Source organism: Leptonychotes weddellii, chromosome 5 (assembly GCF_054177405.1).
Source record: "Leptonychotes weddellii isolate Sample4059 chromosome 5, ASM5417740v2, whole genome shotgun sequence".
Taxonomy (NCBI): domain Eukaryota; kingdom Metazoa; phylum Chordata; class Mammalia; order Carnivora; family Phocidae; genus Leptonychotes; species Leptonychotes weddellii.
Window position 1 is genome coordinate 99,004,672 of NC_138373.1, and position 22,752 is coordinate 99,027,423.

General features: G+C 35.6%; 2 protein-coding genes across 2 annotated transcripts in view; one reads left to right on the forward strand and one right to left on the reverse strand.

Moving 5' to 3' along the window:
• LOC102738489 (protein SCAF11) overlaps nt 1-22,752 on the reverse strand; it is a 534,109-nt gene that overhangs the window by 385,171 nt on the left and 126,186 nt on the right. The window lies entirely within an intron of this gene.
• ARID2 (AT-rich interaction domain 2) overlaps nt 1-22,752 on the forward strand; it is a 158,317-nt gene that overhangs the window by 97,654 nt on the left and 37,911 nt on the right. The window contains exons 7-15 of the mRNA XM_006738699.3: nt 8,076-8,142; nt 8,233-8,483; nt 8,805-8,901; nt 8,998-9,207; nt 10,051-10,218; nt 16,589-16,670; nt 18,548-18,682; nt 19,321-19,517; nt 19,785-22,648. Of these exons, the coding sequence (XP_006738762.1) occupies nt 8,076-8,142; nt 8,233-8,483; nt 8,805-8,901; nt 8,998-9,207; nt 10,051-10,218; nt 16,589-16,670; nt 18,548-18,682; nt 19,321-19,517; nt 19,785-22,648 (4,071 nt within the window). The remainder of the gene's footprint in view (nt 1-8,075; nt 8,143-8,232; nt 8,484-8,804; nt 8,902-8,997; nt 9,208-10,050; nt 10,219-16,588; nt 16,671-18,547; nt 18,683-19,320; nt 19,518-19,784; nt 22,649-22,752) is intronic.

A 22,752-nucleotide genomic window follows, 5' to 3' on the forward strand; every position in this document is an offset into this window, starting at 1 on the left:
ATACATATATTTAAAGCCATAAAATTCTTTCTAAGCACATTTTTAACTTTATTCTCCCAGTTCTGATATTTCATGTTTTCATTATAACTCAACTTACAGTATCTTATAATTTCCATTATGACGTCCTCTTGATACATGGATTATTTTGAAGGGAAGTCTCTCTCTTTTTTTTTTTTTAAGTTTTTTGAAAATTCCAGTTAGTTAACACACAGTGCAATGTTAGTTTCAGGTATACAGTATAGTGATTCAGCACTTCCATACAACAATCTTTGCTAATCACAGCAAGTGTGCTCCTTAATCCCCATCACCTATTTCACTCATACCCCCACCCACCTTCCCTCTGATAGCCATCCGTTTGTTCCCTGTAGTTAAGAGTCTGTTTCTTGGTTTGCCTCTCTTTTTTTTTTCCTCTTTGTTTGTTTGTGTTGTTTCTTAAATTCACATATGAGTGAAATCATACGGTATTCGTCTTTCTCTGACTTACTTCACTAAGCATTATACCCTCTAGCTCTATCCATGTCATTGCAAACAGCAAGATTTCATTCATTTGTTGGCTGAATAATATTCCTTTGTATGTATATAATCTACATATTTAGAGATATAGACATAGATATAGATACAGAAGGATGTATACAGCACTCTTCTTTATCCATTCATCAGTTGATAGACACTTGGGCTATTTCCGTAATTTGGCTATTGTAGATAATGCTGCTATAAATAAATATCGGAGTGCGTGTATTTCTTCGAATGAGTATTTTTGTATGCCTTGGGTAAGTACCTACTAGATGCAATTGCTGGCTCCTAGGGTAGTTCTATTTTTAGCGTTTTGAGGAACCTCCATACTGTTTTCCAGACTGGCTGCACCAGTTTGAATACCCACGAACAGTGCAAGAGGGTTCCCCTTTTTCCACATCCTCACCAACACCTGTTGTTTCTTGTGTTGTTGATTTTAGCCATTCAGACAAGTGTGAGGTGATGTCTCATTGTAGTTTTGATTTGTATTTCCCTGATGATGAGTGATGTTGAGCATCTTTTTCATGTCTCTTTTGGCCATCTGTATGTCTTCTTTGGAAAAATGTTTATTCATGTTTTCTGCCCATTTTTTAATTGGATTATTTGCTTTTGGGTGTTGAGTTGTATAAATATTTTTATATATTTTGGTTACTAACCCTTTATCAGATATGTCATTTGCAAATATCTTCTCTTGAAGGGAAGTTTCTTAATATTCAGAAAACATGCAGTTTTTCCAGTTTTCTTTTTCTTTAAGAAACAAGGCAGAGGATCATAGGGGAAGAGAGGAAAAAATGAAACAAGATGAAACCAGAGAGGGAGACACACCATAAGAGACTCTTTTTCTTAGGAAACAAACTGAGGGTTGCTGGAGGGGAGGGAAGTGGGGGATGGGAGGGTTGGGTGATGGACATTGGGGAGGGTGTGTGTTGTGATGAGCTCTGGGTGTTGTGTAAGATTGATGAATCGCAGACCTGTACCCTTGAAACAAACAATACATTATATATATTACTTAAAAAAAAAAAAAGAAAGAACAATGTAAAAAAAGTGAACTGAATTTCACTATGCAGAAACAATATACTTTGTATAATCTTAAACTTCTGAAATATTTTCACTTTTATTTATTTCATAGCCTAGCACTGATGAGATTTTATAAACACTATTTGTTTTTGAAGATGATATATATTTTGAAGTTGTTGGGTATAAATTTCTATGTATGTTAGGCCAACATGGTTAATCATGATATTTGTATTTACTATCAGTACTAGCTGTTTTGTCCATTTCTTCATTTATGGAAAGAGGTGTGTTAAGAACACCCAGTATGATTGGGGGTGTGACTTTCCTAATAGTTCTGTAATACTGTGTTTTTATATTTCAAGACTGATATATAGTGCACATTACAGATGTTATATCTCTCTGGTCAGTTGAACATATAAAGTATCCTTTTTACTTTTAAGTCTACTATTTTTTTTTGGTCTTCTATCAATATAATATCATCTTCCATTTGTTTGTGGTTTATATGGCTCATATTTTTGCCTTGAACCTTTCTTACTTATCCTTGTATTTTAGATGATTTTGTGTTTGTTTTTTTTTATAAACAACATATACTTGGGCTTTTTTTCTCCCAGTGTGAAAAATTGTCTTTAAATTAGTGCATTTATTCAATTTACATTAAATGTAATTTTGATATAATTGTGTTTAAATTTGCAGTGTTTTGAATTGGTTTCTATATGTCCTTCCTATTTGGTTTTGTTTTTTTCCCTTCTTCCTTTCTTACCTGTTTTTAAAAATTGATTTAACTGAGTATTGTTTATTATTCAGTAGTCTGCCTACTATTAGTTTGGTATTTATATACTTTTTCTATTCTCTTAGTGATTACAGTAGGGATTATAATTTTAATTTTTACTAATTTAGTAGATTAGTACTTTTACCACTTTTTAGATAGTGCAGGGACACTAGAACAACTCTCATCTCCATTTACTCACTTTTGACTTATATATACTGCTCTCATTATTCGTTACTTTGCTCTTTTTCGGACTTCTTAAAATAGAATCTTAGATCATTGGTTTTAAACTTTCCTTCTTGTTTAATGCCAGTATATAAAGCTATAAATGACTTCTATAAACTGCTTGAGTTGTAGCCTACAAATTTTCTTATGTTGAGTTTTCATTATCATTTAGTTCAAAGTATTTTCTCATGTCTCGTGATTTCTTCTTTGATTTATGGCTTATATAGAAGTATGCTGTTTGGGGCGCCTGGGTGGCTCAGTTGATTAAGCGACTGCCTTCGGCTCAGGTCATGATCCTGGAGTCCCTGGATCGAGTCCCGCATCGGGCTCCCTGCTTGGCGGGGAGCCTGCTTCTGCCTCTGACCCTCCCCCCTCTCATGTGCTCTCTCTCTCATTCTCTCTGTCTCAAATAAATAAATAAAATCTTTAAAAAAAAAAAAAGAAGTATGCTGTTTAATTTGTGGGGGGTTTTTTGAAGTAGCTTTTAGTATTAATAGTATTAGTATTGTTATAATTATTATTACTCATTTTAATCACATTCCATTGTTGTCAGAGAACGTAAGTTTATATAAGTTCTTTTATTTAGTTTTTGTTTATTTTTTGAGAGAGAGCATGCACATGAGCAGGTTGAGGGGGGCAGGGGAGGGACAGAGGGAGAAAGAGAATCTTAAGCAGGCTCCATCACCACTGCAGAGCCTGATGTGGGGCTCTATCTCATGACCTTGAGATCATGACCTGAGCTAAAATCAAGAATTGGATGCTTAACCACCTGAACCACCCAGGCACCCCTATATAAGGTCTTTTAAACTTATCAAGACTTGTTTTAGTGTATGGTCTTAGTGAATGTTTCATGCACACTTGAAAACAATGTATGCTGTATTGTTGGGTGCAGTGTTTATTAATAACAAGGCAAGGTATTTGACAGTGTTCAAGATTATTGTATTATTATGCTTTTCTATATAATTATTCTATGATTTCCTGAGACATGAGTGTTAAAATCATCAACAGTATGAATGTTTGTATCTCCTTTTAGTAGTCAGTTTTTGCTTTGTGTATTTTGAACCTGTTATTAGTTGCATATGCATTTAGGATTATTACATTTTCTTGATAACTTAGCTTTTATTTATTATAACAAAATAGTCCTCTGACCTCTAGTAATATCCCATCTCCTGAAGTCTCTTCATTGGTGTAATTTATCTACAGCAGCTTTCTTATGATTAATGTTTTCGTGATATATCTTTTTCTATCCTTATGCTTTTCATCTCTGTTTTTTTTTTTTTTAAGATTTATTTATTTGAGAGAGAGAGAGAGAATGAGCAGAAGGGACAGAGGGAGAGGGAGAGAGAATCCCAAGCAGACTCCACGCTGAGCATGGAGCCTGACGCAGGGCTCAATCTCACAACCCTGAGATCACGACCTAAGCTGAAACCAAGAGTCAGACACCTAACCAACTGTGCCACCCAGGCGCCCTTTTTCATCTGTGGTTTTATATACAGTTTCTTAAAGACAGCTTATACTTGGATCTTATTTCCTTTAACTTGCTTTTTGTGCAGTTTCTTCCTTTTCATCAATGTATTCAAGCCATTTATACTTTATGAAATTACTGGTGTGGTTGAATTTTGGTTCTTAGCTTTTATTTTCCTGAAAATTTTATTTTGCCTTTATGTTTGAAAGATATTTTTGCTGGATATAAAATTGTGTTTTCAGGGTATTATCTGAGCAGTTCTAAGGTAATGTTTCATTGCCATCTGATTTGCATTGTTACTGAAAAGAAGTCAGTTTTAATTTTATTGCCTTGTGTGTGATGTGTTTCCTCTGACTGCTTTTAAGGTGTTCTCTTAATCATTGACTTTTATTTTGGTTAGGATATGCTTTGTTGAGGTTTTCTTCACTTTTTTTGCTTAGGATTTATTTGGCTGTTTTGGTATTTTTCATGAAATTGGAAAGTTTTGGCAATTATTTCTTCAAATTTTTTTCTTTCCCGTTATTTTTCTGAGACTATGTTTATAAAGATGTTAGACCATTTACTGTCTTACAGCCTACAGAAGTTCTCTTCATTGTTTTTAGACCTTTTTTTTTTCCTGTGTACTTCATGGATAGTTTCTATTGTAATGTTTTCATTTTCTCTTATCCTGTTAAGCCCATCTAATCATACTTTTTAATTTCAGATACTGTTTTCAGCTCAGGAAATTCTATTTAATTCTCTTTTACATATCCCATTTTTCTCCTAATTCTCATACTTTCCTTTAAATCTTCACCCATATTTAATAAAAAATGAAAATTTTATTCAAAAATATTTTAAAATCTTTGCTAATTCCATTATCTTTATTACTTCTAGGTCTGTTTTTGTTGAAACTATTTTTGTCTTAGTTAGGGGTCATGTTTCCTACTTTCTTTGTACATGCAGTAATTTTTTATTAAATATGAATATTGAGAATGTTGCATTATTGAGTGTTTGGATTTTGGTGACTTTCAAGAATGTAGGACTTTGTTCTGGCATGCTTTTAATTGGCATATGGATTGTGACATATCAATCCTTTAGAATGTTGTTTTAAAGTTTTGTTATGATTGAGATAGATTAGCCTTTAGCACCAGTTTATCGCTACTCCTAAAGAATGGCTTTATTTGGATTTCTACTGAATTAGGGTATTTAATGAGTTTTCTCTATTTTGCGAATTGTTCAGTTATAGCTCCTCATTAGTTGTTCTCTCTGTTTTTTTGCTTGGGGTTTTGGAGTTCAGCCTTGCATATGCATAGTTTTAGTACTCAGCAATCAGCTCAAGGCATTCCTGTACAGATTCATTGAGTTCTTTCTCTTCATTGCTCCTCTTTCTTCCAAATTTGCTCTCAAATTCTAGTTCTGATGGCCTTGCTGAACTCTGATCAGTTTCCTCAGCTTAGAAATCACTATGATCTCTTGGATTTATTGTCCCTGGATTTATAGTCTAGAGTGTCCTGTAAAACTATGGGGCAGTGATTGACTCACTTCCGTTGTTTTCCATATTTCAGTGATTATGTTTTCCAGTCTCTGAAAACAGGTGTTTTATACATATTGGTTTATGATAGGAAGATGACTACCAAAGTACTAGTTAATCCATTGTGGCCTGAGCAAAAGCTTTTTCCAGGCTTAGATTTTAATTTTATGCATACTTTTACCTCAGAAAACATTTTTTAAATATTTTATTCATTTATTATTTATTTTGATTTAAACCACATCTCTTTTTTTTTTAAAGATTTTATTTATTTATTTGAGAGAGAAAATGAGATAGCATGAGAGGGGGGAGGGTCAGAGAGAGAGGCAGACTCCCTGCTGAGCAGGGAGCCCGACGTGGGACTCGATCCCGGGACTCCAGGATCATGACCTGAGCCGAAGGCAGTCGCTTAACCAACTGAGCCACCCAGGCGCCCAACCACATCTCTCTTTTCATTTATTTTTCTTCAGTGCTGGTTTGTAGATGATGAGTTTTCTCAGTTTTCATTTGCCAGTTGTCATTTCCAGTGAAGGGCAGTTTCACTGTTTAAAGATTTCAGTTTGGCAGACGTTTTCTTCCATCACTTAGAAAATGTCCCATTGTCTTCTGGCTTCCATTATTTTATTTTATTTTTTTACAAAGTCTGCTGCAGTTTAGTTTGTTGTCCTTTTTAAGAGTATCTGTTCTTTTTTCTGTCTTTGCATTTGAGTTGGGGTTCTTTTTTGCCTTTGCTTTTCATGAATTTTATTCTTTTATTTTGCTGTTCCTACACACCTTTATTTATCTTTTTTCATTGTTTGGAGTGCTTCTTAAATTGTAGGTTAATGTCTTTGAATTGTTTTAGAAAATTCTTTGCCCGGTCTCTTCAAATACTGTTTGTGCCCATTCTCTCTCTTCTTTCTCAGGAAGTCGTTATTATGTTACTACCTTTCACTGTATGTTCTGTGTCTTGTGTTTTTTTTTCCCATCTTTTTGTCTCTTCGTGCTTCCAAATTGTATTTTCTTCTGCACTTACAGTTCACTAATTCTTTCTTGAGTTGTATATAATCAGTCATTAAATTGAGTTTTTCTTTTCAGTTCTAGAATTTCTATTTCATTCTTATAGTTTTCATTTATTTGCCAAATTTTTCAATCTCTTATTTCTTTGAATTTATTATCCATGATCATCTAAAATTCCATTCCTGATATCTTTGTTATTTGAATTTCCTTTGGCCCTTTTTTCTTATTTATTGAACATTGTCTTTTTTTCTTTGTATGCCAAGTTCTTGCTTATTGTTACCATTCTTTTTCATGAGTTTTTTGAGCAATTGATCCTTTTGCTGATGGACCTTTTCTCAGACTAGTGGCTTTAAATGTAAAAGAATCTTAATTCCAAAAAATAAAATACAGTTACTTTGAAATATCCACACCAGAATGTTCAGGGGGAAAAAAGTGAATTAATAGTCCATGTGTTTCTTTATTAGTACAGAAGTAACAAGATAATACAATTAAATATCATAGACAAGTTGAAGTTATAGTTCATTTTGTATAGTTATATAGTATAGAGTCACTTGATTCTTAGCGTGAAAAAGAACATTGCCCGTGGATTTTGACTCATCTCTTCTCACATTTGAATCAAAAACAGTTTGTAGATAATGGAATACTGGAAAGCAAGTTAAATATCTGGGTTAAAAACTTGGGAACACAACTTCACCACTTACTATTTGATTTTATTCTAGATGTAGGTTTACTCAGTAGCTAGCCAGCAATGTCTCAGGCATGTCTGTAAACAGAAATACTGTGATTGTGTGCTGTTTAATGACAGGATTAATGATTATCATAATTTTCAAATACTAATGAGCATAAACACTATTTCTAGATATTTTCCATAGCTGTAAAATAATCAGAAAATATCTGTAATTCATATTGGTGACATTGTCACAGGTACTGCTAATATTACTATGGTTTTTTGTCTAACATTCAGCGTTGAAGAAATTGCTAAGGAAATACTAAATTTTAGTTAGAGGTTAATGAACATAAAGATATCACCTTTTCCCTCCATTTAATTTCACAGATGCCCTAATTTCTTTTACAGACCATTTAGGAGTCTGTGGACCCTAGGTTAAGAATCCCTAGTCTGAAATAATACCTTATTGTATAAGTACCTTAAACTTATAGAAAGTTAAGTATTTATGTCAACTAATTAAACATATAGCACATACTGATGTCTACATGGGTTTTTAAAAGTACAAGTTTTAGGGGCACCTGGGTGGCTCAGTTGGTTAAGCGTCCCACCTTTGATTTCAGTTCAAGTCATGATCTTAAGGTTGTGAGATCAAGCTCTGCATCAGGCTCCTTGCTGGGCATGGAGCCTGCTTAAGATTCTCTCTCTCCCTCTCTGTCTGCCCCTCCCCCTTCCACTCTCCACCTCTCTTTTAAAAAAAAAGATTCTGTCTCCCTCTTCCCCTCCCTACCCTCTCTCTCTCCCGCTCTATAAATAAATAAACAGTAGAAATTTTATAGTTTTATAGTATGTGTGACTTTTTAAAGTAATAGAATAGTTCTTTAAAATGTCAGAATTAAGTATAATAATTTCTTAATTACAGTTTTGGAAAGACATTGTTGATGATAATGAAGTACGTGACCTCATTTCTGACAGAAACAAGTCTCATGGTAAGGCAATAAGAAACATTTTAAATAACTTCGAAATATCAATAATAAATGAAATATCAATTTAAGTAAAATGTATATTTTCTATTATAGAAGGTACATCAGGAGAATGGATTTGGGAATCTTTATTTCATCCACCTCGAAAGCTGGGCATTAATGATATTGAAGGACAACGGGTACTTCAGATTGCAGTGATTTTGCGAAATCTTTCCTTTGAAGAGGGCAATGTTAAGCTCTTGGCAGCTAATCGTACCTGTCTTCGTTTCCTATTACTTTCTGCACATAGTCATTTTATTTCTCTAAGGCAATTAGGCCTTGACACATTAGGAAATATTGCAGCTGAGGTAAGCATGTGATAGTAACTTAAAACAGTTTTGATAGTTAGCAGTGATATTTACTTTAAATTTTTAGCATGTAGCATTATTATATTTGCTATACTTACAGAATATGAAAGGCTTATATATAGTTTTGCCTAACATGGTATGGTATCACACTCTTTTTTGGAAAAAATATTTGAAATGATGCTCCAGATTTAGTGATGGCTGTTCCCACAATAATAGCATTTTTTAAAACTTGGGCAAACTGTTCTATTAATTTTTATTAAATTTGAAATACACAACACTGAAGAGGGCTACGTCAACAATAGTGTCCTTTCTTTTTTCCAGCTTCTATTGGACCCTGTCGATTTCAAAACTACTCATCTGATGTTTCATACTGTTACAAAATGCCTAATGTCAAGGGATAGATTTTTAAAGATGAGGGGTAAGTGCTTACTTAATTTTCCCATTGTATAACATGCACAGACTTTTTATCATCTGTTAAAAAATAAATACATGTTTGTGTGTGTATGCTTTTCAGGCATGGAAATTTTGGGAAATCTTTGCAAAGCAGAAGATAATGGTGTTTTGATTTGTGAATATGTCGATCAGGACTCATACAGAGAGATCATTTGTCATCTCACTTTACCTGATGTGCTGCTCGTGATCTCAACACTCGAGGTGCTATATATGCTCACAGAAATGGGAGATGTTGCTTGCACAAAAATTGCAAAAGTAGAAAAGAGCATAGGTAAGACTAAATGAAAGAAATATTTATTTTCTTTATTGAGGAAAAAATATTTGATGGGGTGCTATACTAAATCACAATTAATATTTGGGGTGTACTATTTATTTTGAGGAGTCATTACCCTTTCAGATATACATGTTTGTGTTATTCTTTCTGCCTGGTGCTGAAACTTCTGTCATATAGAGACCAGGGTGTATGTGGTTATCAATAACTCCTGTTCCTTTCTTTATTTCTGTTACTACTTATCAAATCCAACCAAACAACCAACAAAATTGCTATAACTCTGAGGAGCAGGTCTTTCTGTTTCAAATGGTCAGCTGCTACTATTAAGCAACTGAAGCTGAATGAAAAAGTTTCCTTGTGTTCCTAGAAGTTGCTGGTAATGGTATTAGTCTTAAAATTAATCAACTTACCACCTCTTTAGTGGGTTGTCAGTTTTAAGCACAATTATGAAAGTATGTCACGTTAACATTTACTCATTGACTAGAATGATTTCTATCTTTGGTATAAATACTAAAACCAGAGTTAATAGAGATTTGACTTGAAATTATTAGTGAGAAATTAAGATGTCACTTTCCATATCAGTAGTTCCTAAATCTGGCTACACATCAGAATCAGTTGGGCAACTTTTCAAAAATAAAGATCCTAATCCCCATCCCAGAGCTACTAAGTCAGACTTCAGAGATTGAGCCTAAAAATCTTTTTTAAAGATCCACAGATAATTCTGATGTACAGTGATTCATGGACTGCCATCTGAGAAGTACTTATTCTGTATAGCATGTGTTTTTCAGCGATGTCACTGTTTAATAATACTACTAATAACTATTGGTTTTTAATTTATTTTAGACATGTTAGTGTGTCTGGTTTCTATGGATATTCAGATGTTTGGCCCTGATGCACTAGCTGCAGTAAAACTCGTCGAACATCCAAGTTCCAGTCATCAAGTTTTATCTGAAATTAGGCCACAAGCTGTAGAACAAGTCCAAACCCAGACCCATGTAGCATCTGCCCCAGGTTAGTGTTTTTACATAATGTTTTTCAGTATGGTTACTGGTGTGTAAGATTTAATACTAAAGATAAATGTAAATGTGCAGTACAGGGAACTGATACCATAGTGGAATAGGCTAAAGCAGAACTTGAGTATGAGCTTTAATTTCTTAGATATTATACATAACAGGAGCAGTAGGACCAAAGTGAGCCCAGAGGAAGAATAGTATAATAGATTTTTTAAAAAACATTTAGAGGCACATGAGGGATTAGATATTTACAATTGTGAGAGCAATATGAAGTGTCCTGATGAACTTATTTGTGATTTTGGTCATTGGAAATTGATATGCCAAGAATAAGTTAATCATACATGACCTTATAATTCCAGCTGGTCATCCAAGTACATAAGTATAATACCTCCTAATACTTGAACCAAAAACCATAGAATCAGAGTCTTGGATCAGACACACATGACATGTGTACCTGCACCTGTGCACCCTTCTTAGGGTCCCTTGGGTCAATTCTGTTTAACTCAAATGTCTTTAATTAGAATTCATAGCTGTCTAATCATGAGTATTCTCTTTAGTCCTTGGACTTCTTTCTCCTGGCTCGTTATGAGTCATTTTTATACTTTAGCACTCTCAGCCTTTCTGGGAGTGCTTTCTCTACCTTCATTTGTCTTAACAAAACAATCCATCTTTCCCCTCACCTGCTCTTTCCACCTCCCACCATTCCCAAGACATTTCTCTTTCCTTGTATTTTTTAATAGAGGATACTCTTTTTCTCAGTTGATCTTATTACCTCTCACTCGCAATTACTGTGGAAGCTATGTGGCATGATTTTCTTTAACTTCTTAACCCTTCACTTACAAACTTATTAGCATCTGAACTCATTTTCCTTCAACTTCCACTTGTCTTCAGAGATGTCAGCTTCTGAATCTGTGCTCTGAGTATCAGTCTCCTCGTTCCTGTATCTCAAACCTCTTTTTCTTTACTTGCTTCTTCCTTTCAGCCTAGAAATACATTTAGATCATCAACCTCCCTCACTACCCTTAATTCAAAAATCTCATTATTTTTTACCTTTAACTACCACATCCATCTAATCACCAAATCTTGTTGAGTCTTCCTAAATACCCTGGCTTCTTCAGTTGCCAGTGCAATGCCTCAGTTTAGACTTCCATCATATCTCTCAGCTACTTGTTCTCCTCTCATTTAATCATGGCCCCAGTCTCTCCTCTATTCTAACTCATAGGATCACAATTATATACTCTATTCACATGACAAGTGTGTAATATGTAGCACATATTTTGTTGATTTCCACTATGTCCTTCTGAAGTATATGGTAGAGTTGTATCATGTGCGCGTTTAACTTCCTTGGTATCAACTAACAGAATTGGACAAACAAAGCATGAAAAAAATAGGTAATTTTGACTACTAAACTACTCAGTAGCTTTCATCCACAAGTAATAGCATACTGGGGAGTCAGTGGTCAAATAGTAATGTTTTCTCAGCCTTGACAAAGAAATGAAAGAGTTCTTTTTGCCAGTTCAGTGGGTGGTAGGGGTATATTCCTATCCTCAAAGAAGAAATTGAGGATTAAATTAACTGAGGGCCAGAGAGAAACTCTGCTCAACAAAGAGAGGAATTAATAAATTGTCAGTAATACACTGAAATAAAATAGGCCATTTGATGGATATTTATGGGTAATTTTAATGAAAGATACTGATTTTGCCTCCTCATTGACCAGTGACCTCAACAAATGAACCCATCCCCCCCAACTAAGATTTCACCCTCATTTGGCAAATGGACAAAATTAAATGTTTAGAGTTTGTGACTTGTTCATATAAATAGTAATTTATTGATAGAGGTGGGAATAAACCTCTAAGGACCTAAAACTTTTGAACTGGTGGGCATTTTATTACTTGCTCATCATGAATGACAACTTTTGTTTGATTAGTTATCATTTATAGTTTGTCCCTCCACCCCCCATCATTTGTTTAATACCATTTTCTTATGGAATGGTCGTCCTCAAAAGTTTTGCTCACTTCTCATCACGATAAAAACTTATGTAACCTTTCACCCACTTTCAGTTTGACATCTAAATTTCTTCATTATAATTTAAAGTTGTAAATAAAATTTTTTGTGTATGTTAAATTGACATTTTAAAGTAAAAAATACTTTTTGTATCGAGTGGAATCTTGATATTTTCCATCATCCATTTTAAAAAAATACACAGACTCTTAATATCAGAAATTTCATGGTACCCTCTTTCTCCTTTAACTCATATCCTCCACCCTATCAGTACTTCTCAGCTATAAATGTAGACATTTTATTTTATTTATTTATTTTTTTAAAGATTTTATTTATTTATTTGACAGAGAGAGACACAGCGAGAGAGGGAACACAAGCAGGGGGAGCGGGAGAGGGAGAAGCAGGCTCCCCGCAGAGCAGGGAGCCCGATGTGGGACTCGATCCCAGGACCCTGGGATCATGACCTGAGCCGAAGGCAGTCGCTCAACCGACTGAGCCACCCAGGCGCCCAAACGTAGACATTCTAATTTAACTTTTTCAATTTCCTGTTACTCTATAAAGTTTTAAGTGCTTAAAATTTTATCATTATAAGTTTTTGAAATAAATTACATGAAACAGTACATGACAAAGTAGCTATTGGAAGTTCATCTCTTAATGAGGTGGTTCTCTGGAAAGTGTTACTCCAGTGTGTCCCAAAATGAATATTTTTTAACTGCTAGAGTGAAACTGGGTTCAACATCAATCGTATCTCCATTTTTCCTTTTTATAGATTTAATTTGAAAATCTAGCTCACATCAATGAATAGCTAAGGATAGAATTTACAATTCTTTGAGCTTCAGAATTATCCAAAATTATTAAAATTATATTTAACGATCTGTCAACTGAGTTCTTTGATTTTGTTGAAATCAGAGAATTAACATGTGACTCATAAAAGAATTTGTTGCCCAGTCATTACATTTACTTTTAAATTTTCATGGCAATATGTCAGAAAGATATTAACAAGATATGACTATAAAATGTACTTGCTGACTCTTGCTTAGATGCACCTTGTTTAAGCTGATATAGTCAAGAAATATTAGCATAGCAGTTCTCAGACTTCAGGGTGCATCAGAATTGGCTGGTGGGCTTACATACTGATTTCTAAGCTCCATACCCTGAATTTCTGATTCAGGTGGACCGAAGAATTTTAATTTCTAAACAAGTTCCCATGAGATGCTGATGCTTCAAGTCAGGGGACTATACTTTGAGGACCACTGGGTTAGGAAAATTGAAATACTGTTCAAGACCAGTACAGTTTTTTGATAAGGTGCTTTTATCATGTGCTTTGAGTACTTTTTTGTCAAAACCTTAGAACTGCAGATTTCTCCCCTTTAGCAATAGAAAATGTCTCCCATATAACCTGATAAAGTTAGTCTTTATTATCAAAAGTATTTTTCTTAATCAACCTCACTTTCCATTACTTAGAAAAAGTCCAACTTTATTTTTCATTCCAAGAAAGTATGGTTAATAGGTGTTCCTATGACACCTTCCTTACTTCAAAATTCTAAGATAGTTAAACTAGCCATGAGATTGTCATCTGAATGAAATAAGATGCCACCACCTTCATTATTTCTTTAAGAAAATTCTCTGTGCTTTACTTATACAAGATTCTGCCTCAAAAGTAATGCCCTTTTTAACAGTAGTTAAAGGGTAGAGGAGGAAAGAACATTAAGCAAAAATTGTCATCACTCTGTGTCTGAATTCAGAACACACCAAAGGGCCAGAATACTCAATACCTCAAGCCCAGTGTTGCCCTTAACTATAATACATAAAACATCACAAAATATAGACAGGAAGCCCTACCATAATACCTTGGTTAAAAGAAGCTTTGTGGATTCTAATGATTCTAATTCTCCCTTTGGTGTCCTAGAAGTTTGTACATCATTCATCATCATCATCATCATCATAGCTGACAATTATATAGTGCTAACTGTGTGCCAGGCTTTGTTTTAAGTGGCTTATATATAAACTCCTTTAATCCTCATAATGACCTATGAGGTTAGTGTACTGTTACTTTTCCCCACTTTATAGACAGAGAGGTTAATTAACTTGCCCGTGGTTACAAAGCTAGTAAGTGCTGGAACTCTGGTGCCAGCCACTCTGGCTTGAGAGCCATGCATTTAATCATACCTGCATTGCTAGAAAGGATGGATGAGAGTTAAAACTTTCTGTTCCAAAATGGGAGAAGAGCAGTTTTAGAAAGGAAGGAATATATAAAAGGTTGAGCATCTAGGATATGATTCCTTTTAAAGATGTTTATTTATTTATTTTGAGAGAGAGAAAGTAGGGGAGGGACGGAGGCAGAGGGAGAGAGAGAATCTCAAGCAAACTCCCCGCTGAGTTCTGAGCCCGTCTCAAGGCTCAATCCCATGATCCCACGACCCTGAGATCATGACCTGATCCGAAATCAAGAGTCAGATATTCAACTGACTGAGCCACCCAGGTGCCCCTGGAAGTTGATTCCTTTTAAAGCAGAAGTACCTTTGAATCATTTAGAATGAGTCTTTAGGTATCTTTCCTGAAGGCAGTGCTTCTCAGTTTGTAGCCACTTTTATAGTAATTCTATGTTTCCAGTTTATATTCTTAATTTAATTGTGGCTGCTTTATTCTTCTTTATGCATTATTCATAAAATTTTTATAATTTCAACATAATTTCTAATATTTCACTCAATTGGTCATCAATTGATTCAGGAGATTTCAGTCTGAATAGGGTATATTCTCTCATAGTACAATTGATGAAGGAAAAGGAGGAAGATTTCCAAGTGGGTTCAGGCCCTGCTTAGATATTTTCTCTAATGGTGTCATCAAGTTAGGAGAAGAAAAGATAAGCTGGGGTTGCACCAGGAAAATAGTTTTGATTATAATTATTTTGTTCTGTAAAAAAATAGCATGTCATAGTATGGGGTCTAAAATATGACAGACCTGGATTCAAATCCAATACCCCTAAAAGAAGGCTTTCCAGCTATACACAGCTCTGCCATTTCCATCATGTGTTCCGATTGTAAACTTAATCTCTGAGCTTTATTTTCTTCATTAGCAAAATGGGAATAATTAAATTTAGGCCTATAAATAAGATTAAAACGAACAATAGTTTAGAAATACATTTGTTCTGTTTGAGGATTCTGAGTTTCGCTAAAATGTTATTTGAAAAATGGTCCATTTTATAAGTTTAAAAACTATAAAATAATGCTGATGAAGCAGTATAATTTTTAATTTTATAAATATCTAAGATTCATATTTAAATTATCATAATATGACAGTTTATATTATCATATTTTTATATTTTCATTAGTTCCTTTATATACAGCAGAAAAGAAAACATTTATTTTCCTACAGATCTGTTCAACTTGTTAGAAAATAATAGATGATTTGTACATTGGACTTGAATTGTTTTAAAATATGTCATAAGCAAAATCTCAGAAGTTGGTATGTGTTTTAAGATTAATAGCTAGTACATTTTTACCCAACCATCTTGCCTCTCTTAGGACAAAAGGTATACTTGAAAACTATTATTACAACAGATTTTTTTTTTCCCCAGAAGAATAATCTTATGAAAATCCTTTCTTGAATGTAGGACTTTAAATTAGTTCAGACTTTTTGTTCACCCTTTCCCAGAAATGTTATATATATGCCACTTTCAGAGTTTAATATTAATCTTTTATTTTATTTTTATTTTTATTTTATGATTTTATTTATTTGACAGAGAGACAGCGAGAGAGGGAACACAAGCAGGGGGAGTGGGAAAGGGAGAAGCAGGCTTCCCGCTGAGCAGGGAGCCCGATGCGGAGCTCGATCCCAAGACCCTGGGATCATGACCTGAGCCGAAGGCAGATGCTTAACGACTGAGCCACCTGGGTGCCCCAGTATTAATCTTTTAAATTCAGAAGTGAAGTGATTCTTTCTGATACTATCTGTTTCTATAACTAAACTGATTCTTATTTACTGATGTGTTGAGCTGTGTGACCTTGGGCTAGTTATTTTAATCACTTTGAGTCTCAGTTTCCTTATGTGTACCCATCTCACAGAAGAATTCATATATAAAGTATTTAACTCAGTGTCTGACCCATGGGAAAAAAAGTTTATATTAGCTATATAATCCATATTATTGTTATTATTTGAATGATTGTAAAGAGTTTATATAAAGCATCAAAGACAGTGCCTGGTATAATATGTGCTCCTTTCTCAAATTTGTATATTTTCATTATGCTTATACCCTTTTTAAAAGATACTCATTGTGAATATTAACTGTTTCAGTATCCATGAGCTAAACATGGCATATAGTGACTAAGTTTGTACAAATGATGTAGCTAATGTATTTTTTTCTTTAGCTTCCAGAGCAGTTGTAGCACAGCATGTTGCTCCACCTCCAGGAATAGTGGAAATAGATAGTGAGAAGTTTGCTTGTCAGTGGTAAGTGGTTTATTTCTATTAAGGCTTTATCCTTGGGAAGAATAAAGCAAAAGAGAAAAGGAAATGTATTTCAACAGTCATCCGGAATGTTTTATTCTGTATTTCTTTTTAGTCAGAGTAGAATATCATTTATACAAAGAATGGACAATGTAAAACCATTTCACCTGCATTTTAGAATAATTTGAAAGAGAAATGTTCATCAGAATCTTCAGAATTAAAATTACACCACTTAACTTCTTTGTGGAGTAAGATTTGTGTTAAAACATTATCTTTGACTTTGTAGAAAATAAGATTTGTCAGATTATAGGATTTTTATTTCTTAAATTAATGTTTTATTAAAACTGAACTGGACTGTCTTTAAGAAAATAAAACCAGATTTTGTTGTTAAATGTCCCTTCTTTTTCATCACAAGCAGTACTTCTTGTTCACTGATAGTTAATTTTTCCTTTTTCGGCATAGTAAGGGAAAATGAGTCAAATGATACAATAGCTAGTGGGTTTACATGGAAATAAGCAACTTGAAAATAATATTTTATTGAGAAGACTGACTAGTCATATATCAGCCACTTCCTGAAAAAATAAATTGTAGACTTGGTTAGATTTCATTTTCTCATGGATAGTAGCTTCCACAGAGTTATGAATTCCAGCTTAAATTCTTTAGAAGATTAACAGCTTGAATAGAAAAGATCACTTTCTGATGATGTATTACTTTAAAAATTTTCTTTCTTTGATCCCTTTTCTCCCATTCTCTAACATTATTTGTCTCCCATTCCATGTTCCTGTCATTCTGTGTTCCATATTTTTGGTGCTTTCATATCTTTATTCCTGTGGCAGTTTTCTCTAGACTTTTCCACTTTGCCTAAAATCGGGTTTATATTTTTAAATATCTCTAATTATTTGCTTTTTCCTCCCCTTCTATATTTTTACACCTTATACTTGATGAATCTCTTCCAGTAATACTTGGAAATGTTTATCTTCTACACTAAAACCAAAAAAGGTTTTTTGTACCTAGTCTTTTGAAAAGTCAGTACTCAAAGAATTATGAAAGTTTGAAAAAGTTTGTACCACATGCACAGTAAAATGTGTGTTAGGTATAGATTTGGTCTTCTAAATCCCATTTGCACATTTCTGCCAGTTCTAGTGAGGAAGGAGGAGAGAATCATTTTAAAATTATTTAATCATAAGTATTATTTGATTCGGTTTATATAAACAGCTATAAATTGGCCTGTTATATGTATAGTAAGTCCTAGAAAAGAATCCTATGAAGGTAATTCGGCCTCCAGTCCTAACATATATGAATGAAAGTCACGATATGAAAAAGACAAACTGAAGTTTGAGTTAATTTGTAATGCATTAGGAATAGAAGTTTCTGAAATGGGGGAATGGAAGTGTGAGGCATGGGAGAAGTTAGGTGAGTGTTTTTTCTTAAGGAATTTGTTCCAAGAGACAACAGAAGTTTAATTTTAGTTCAGTGTTTCTTCCATTTTCCACATCTCCAATGGAAATAGCTCATTATTGGGAGTTTCTGTTATATTTTATTTATTGCAAGACAGGAAATTGAGTAGATATTGATTTGTTGTAGAATATTTGTTGCCAACAGACCAATCCTGTTCTCACTGGGGTGTGAACACAGTTTTTATATTTGTTAATGATTTTTTTAATACTAAAATAAATATGATTAAATAGTTAATCTCCTTTTATTTGGTTTCGTCAGTCTAAAACCTAGCATGCATTTTTTGCTAATATGAGAAAGTGAAATTTGATTAATAGGCATAAATATTATTTTATAAGACATTGCCTTCAAGTGGTTTTACTATACTTAAATATAAACTCTCCTATAATATATTGCATAATGCCATTTATTTCTCTCCTTTTTAGGCTAAATGCTCATTTTGAAGTAAATCCAGATTGTTCTGTCTCTCGAGCAGAAATGTATTCTGAGTACCTCTCAACGTGCAGTAAATTAGCTCGTGGTGGAATCCTAACTTCAACTGGATTTTATAAATGTCTTAGGTAGGATGCATAGTTGTTGACTTTAAACAAAGTTGATTTATATCACCTAGAGCATCTCTTGCTCTTTAGAGAAAATACGAACCATCTATCTAGTTTTAAATATTTCTACTACTTGAAATTTCATATTGGCTAGGTTATAGTAAGATAGAAATTTAAATACAAGGGGATTTTGGAAATCAAACCTGGTGTTTGTGTTTGAGCATTATGAGGCTTATCGAAGAAAGAGAAGGGAGAAACTTTTTTCTACACTACTTTAATATGTTAAAGACATGACTTTTGCCCTTTTTAATCTTGAATAACAGTCTATAACTAATATTCTTCAAATATCGAGGCTTTTGATATTTTGCAAAGTTCATAAAATAGACACTACCTAGATGCAGCTTTTTTGTTAATTATATAGAGTATAGAATTATTTAAAACCCCACAGTGTTAATAAATAATGATTTTAAAAATTGGAGAACTGATCTTTTATATTTTTTCTTTGCTTCCCACCTTTGCAGAATACAACAGTATGAATCATACTGGTTCGTACATTGGTAGTAATAACATATACTGCTGCTGTTCATGTAAACATTGTTAGAAGTCTGTTTTTTGCTCGTGTGCTAGTTAAGAAAACTAAGTATGTGTGTACTTTACAGAACGGTCTTTCCAAATCATACAGTGAAGAGAGTGGAGGATTCCAGTAGCAACGGGCAGGCACATATTCATGTAGTAGGAGTAAAACGGAGGGCTATACCACTTCCCATTCAGATGTACTATCAGCAGCAACCAGTTTCTACTCCTGTTGTTCGTGTTGATTCTGTTCCTGATGTATCCCCAAGTCCTTCACCTGCAGGTATTAATTTTTGAGTTTTAAGTATTACTAATTTAACAAAAAAGCAAAATGAAACTGTATATTGTATAAATTTAAAATGTATAATTTTTCCTCGTGTTTCCAGTAGCTTATTTGTTTATTCTGTTACTTTTATCATATTTGTATGATGCAAAGTTGTTAGATGTTAATTTCTTAAAACGATTCTTTCTTGTATTAACTAATACAATGCCTACATGCAGCTTTTCAGTCATTTCATTATGAATTTTGACTTTTCCCTCCTATTTTCAGGAATCCCTCATGGACCACAAACTGTAGGAAACCATTTTCAGAGGACTTCTGTTACCAACCAATCTTCAAATTTGACTGCAACACAAATGTCTTTTCCAGTACAAGGTGTTCATACTGTGGCACAGACTGTTTCAAGAATTCCACCAAATCCTGCAGTTCATACCCACCAGCAGCAAAATGCTCCAGTGACTGTCATTCAAAACAAAGCTCCAATTCCTTGTGAAGTCGTTAAGGCTACAGTAATCCAGAATTCTCTCTCCCAGACAGCAGTTCCTGTTAGCATTGCTGTGGGAGGAGGAGCTGCTCCGAGTTCTGTGGCTCAGAACCACAGCACAGGGCCACAGCCTGTTACAGTGGTAAATTCCCAGACACTGCTTCATCATCCGTCTGTAATTCCACAGCAGTCTCCCTTGCACACAGTGGTACCAGGACAGATACCTTCGGGCGCTCCTGTTACGGTAATTCAGCAAGCTGTCCCACAGAGTCATATATTTGGCAGAGTACAGAACATCCCAGCATGTACTTCTACAGTTTCACAGGGTCAGCAGTTAATCACCACATCACCCCAACCTGTGCAAACTTCATCTCAACAGACATCAGCTGGTAGCCAGCCGCAAGACACTGTTATCATAGCACCTTCACAGTATGTGACAACTTCTGCATCCAATATTGTCTCAGCAACTTCAGTACAGAATTTTCAGGTAGCTGCAGGACAGATGGTTACCATTGCTGGTGTCCCAAGTCCACAGCCCTCAAGGGTAGGGTTTCAGAACATTGCACCAAAACCTCTCCCTTCTCAGCAGGTTTCATCAACGGTGGTACAGCAGCCCATTCAACCACCACAGCAGCCAGCCCAACAAAGTGTAGTGATTGTAAGCCAGCCAGCTCAACAAGGTCAGACTTACACACCAGCCATTCACCAAATTGTTCTTGCTAATCCAGCAGCTCTTCCAGCTGGTCAGACAGTTCAGCTAACGGGGCAACCAAACCTAACTCCATGTTCCTCGCCATCACCTGTCCCAGCTACTAATAACCAAGTCCCTACCGCCATGTCATCTTCCTCCACCGCTCAGTCACAGGGACCACCTCCTACTGTCAGTCAGATGCTGTCCGTGAAAAGGCAGCAGCAGCAGCAGCTTTCACCAGCACCCTCACCACAGCAGGTACAAGTACAGGTTCAGCAGCCCCAACAAGTACAGATGCAAGTCCCGCCACAGCAGGCGAACGCAGGCGTTGGTCAGCCTGCTTCTGGGGAGTCAAGTCTCATAAAACAGCTGCTGCTTCCAAAGCGTGGTCCTTCGACACCGGGTGGTAAGCTAATTCTCCCGGCTCCACAGATTCCTCCTCCTAATAATGCACGAGCTCCTAGCCCTCAGGTGGTATACCAGGTGGCCAATAACCAAGCAGCAGGTTTTGGCGTGCAGGGGCAATCTTCAGCTCAGCAGCTGTTGGTTGGGCAGCAAAACGTTCAGTTGGTCCAAAGTGCAATGCCACCCACAGGGGGAGTGCAAACTGTGCCCATCTCAAACTTACAAATACTGCCAGGCCCACTGATTTCGAACAGCCCAGCCACCATTTTCCAAGGGACTTCTGGCAACCAGGTAACCATAACAGTTGTGCCAAATACAAGTTTTGCAACTGCAACTGTGAGTCAGGGAAATGCAACTCAGCTCATTGCTCCAGCAGGAATTACCATGAGTGGAACACAGGCAGGAGTTGGACTTCAGGTGCAAACGCTTCCAGCCACTCAGACATCTCCAGCTGGACAATCATCCTGTACTACTGCTACTCCCCCATTCAAAGGTGATAAGATCATTTGCCAAAAGGAGGAAGAAGCAAAAGAAGCAACAGGTTTACATGTTCATGAACGTAAAATTGAAGTCATGGAGAACCCGTCCTGCCGACGAGGAACCACGAACACCAGCAATGGGGATACAAAGGAAAATGAAATGCAGGTGGGAAGTCTTTTAAATGGGAGAAAGTACAGTGACTCAAGTCTACCTCCTTCAAACTCAGGGAAAATTCAAAGTGAGGCTAATCAGTGCTCACTAATCAGTAATGGGCCATCGTTAGAATTAGGTGAGAATGGAACATCTGGAAAACAGAACTCAGAACAAATGGATATGCCGGATATCAAAAGTGATTTGAAAAAACCTCTAGTTAATGGAATCTGTGATTTTGATAAGGGAGATGGTTCTCATTTAAGCAAAAACATTCCAAATCACAAAACTTCCAATCATGTAGGAAATGGTGAGATATCTCCAATGGAACCGCAAGGGACTTTAGATGCCACTCAGCAAGATACTGCCAAAGGTGATCAACTAGAAAGAATTTCGAATGGACCTATATTAACTTTGGGTGGTTCGCCATCTGTGAGCAGTATGCAGGAGGCTCCAAATGTGGCAGCACCGCAGTTTAGTGGTGCTGACTTGCCTAACGGACCTCTAGCTTCAAGTTTGAATTCAGATGTGCCTCAGCAACGCCCAAGTGTAGTTGTCTCTCCACATTCTACAACCTCTGTTATACAGGGGCATCAGATCATAGCAGTTCCCCACTCAGGATCAAGAGTGTCCCATTCTCCAGCCCTGTCATCTGACGTTCGGTCTACAAATGGCACAGCAGAATGCAAAACTGTCAAGAGGCCGGCAGAGGATAACGATAGGGAAACAGTCACAGGAATTCCAAATAAAGTAGGAGTTAGGATTGTTACAATCAGTGACCCCAACAATGCTGGCTGCAGCGCAACAATGGTTGCCGTGCCGGCAGGAGCCGATCCCAGCACGGTAGCTAAAGTAGCAATAGAAAGTGCTGCTCAGCAAAAGCAGCAACATCCGCCGCCATATGGACAGAATGTGGTCCCACAGGTAAGTCGTTCTGCTGTCAACATTGTAAATAGGATTTTAGGGGAATGTGCACTGTTGGGTCTTTGCCTCATCTTGAAAAGTTAATTGTGTCAGCTCACCAGTGT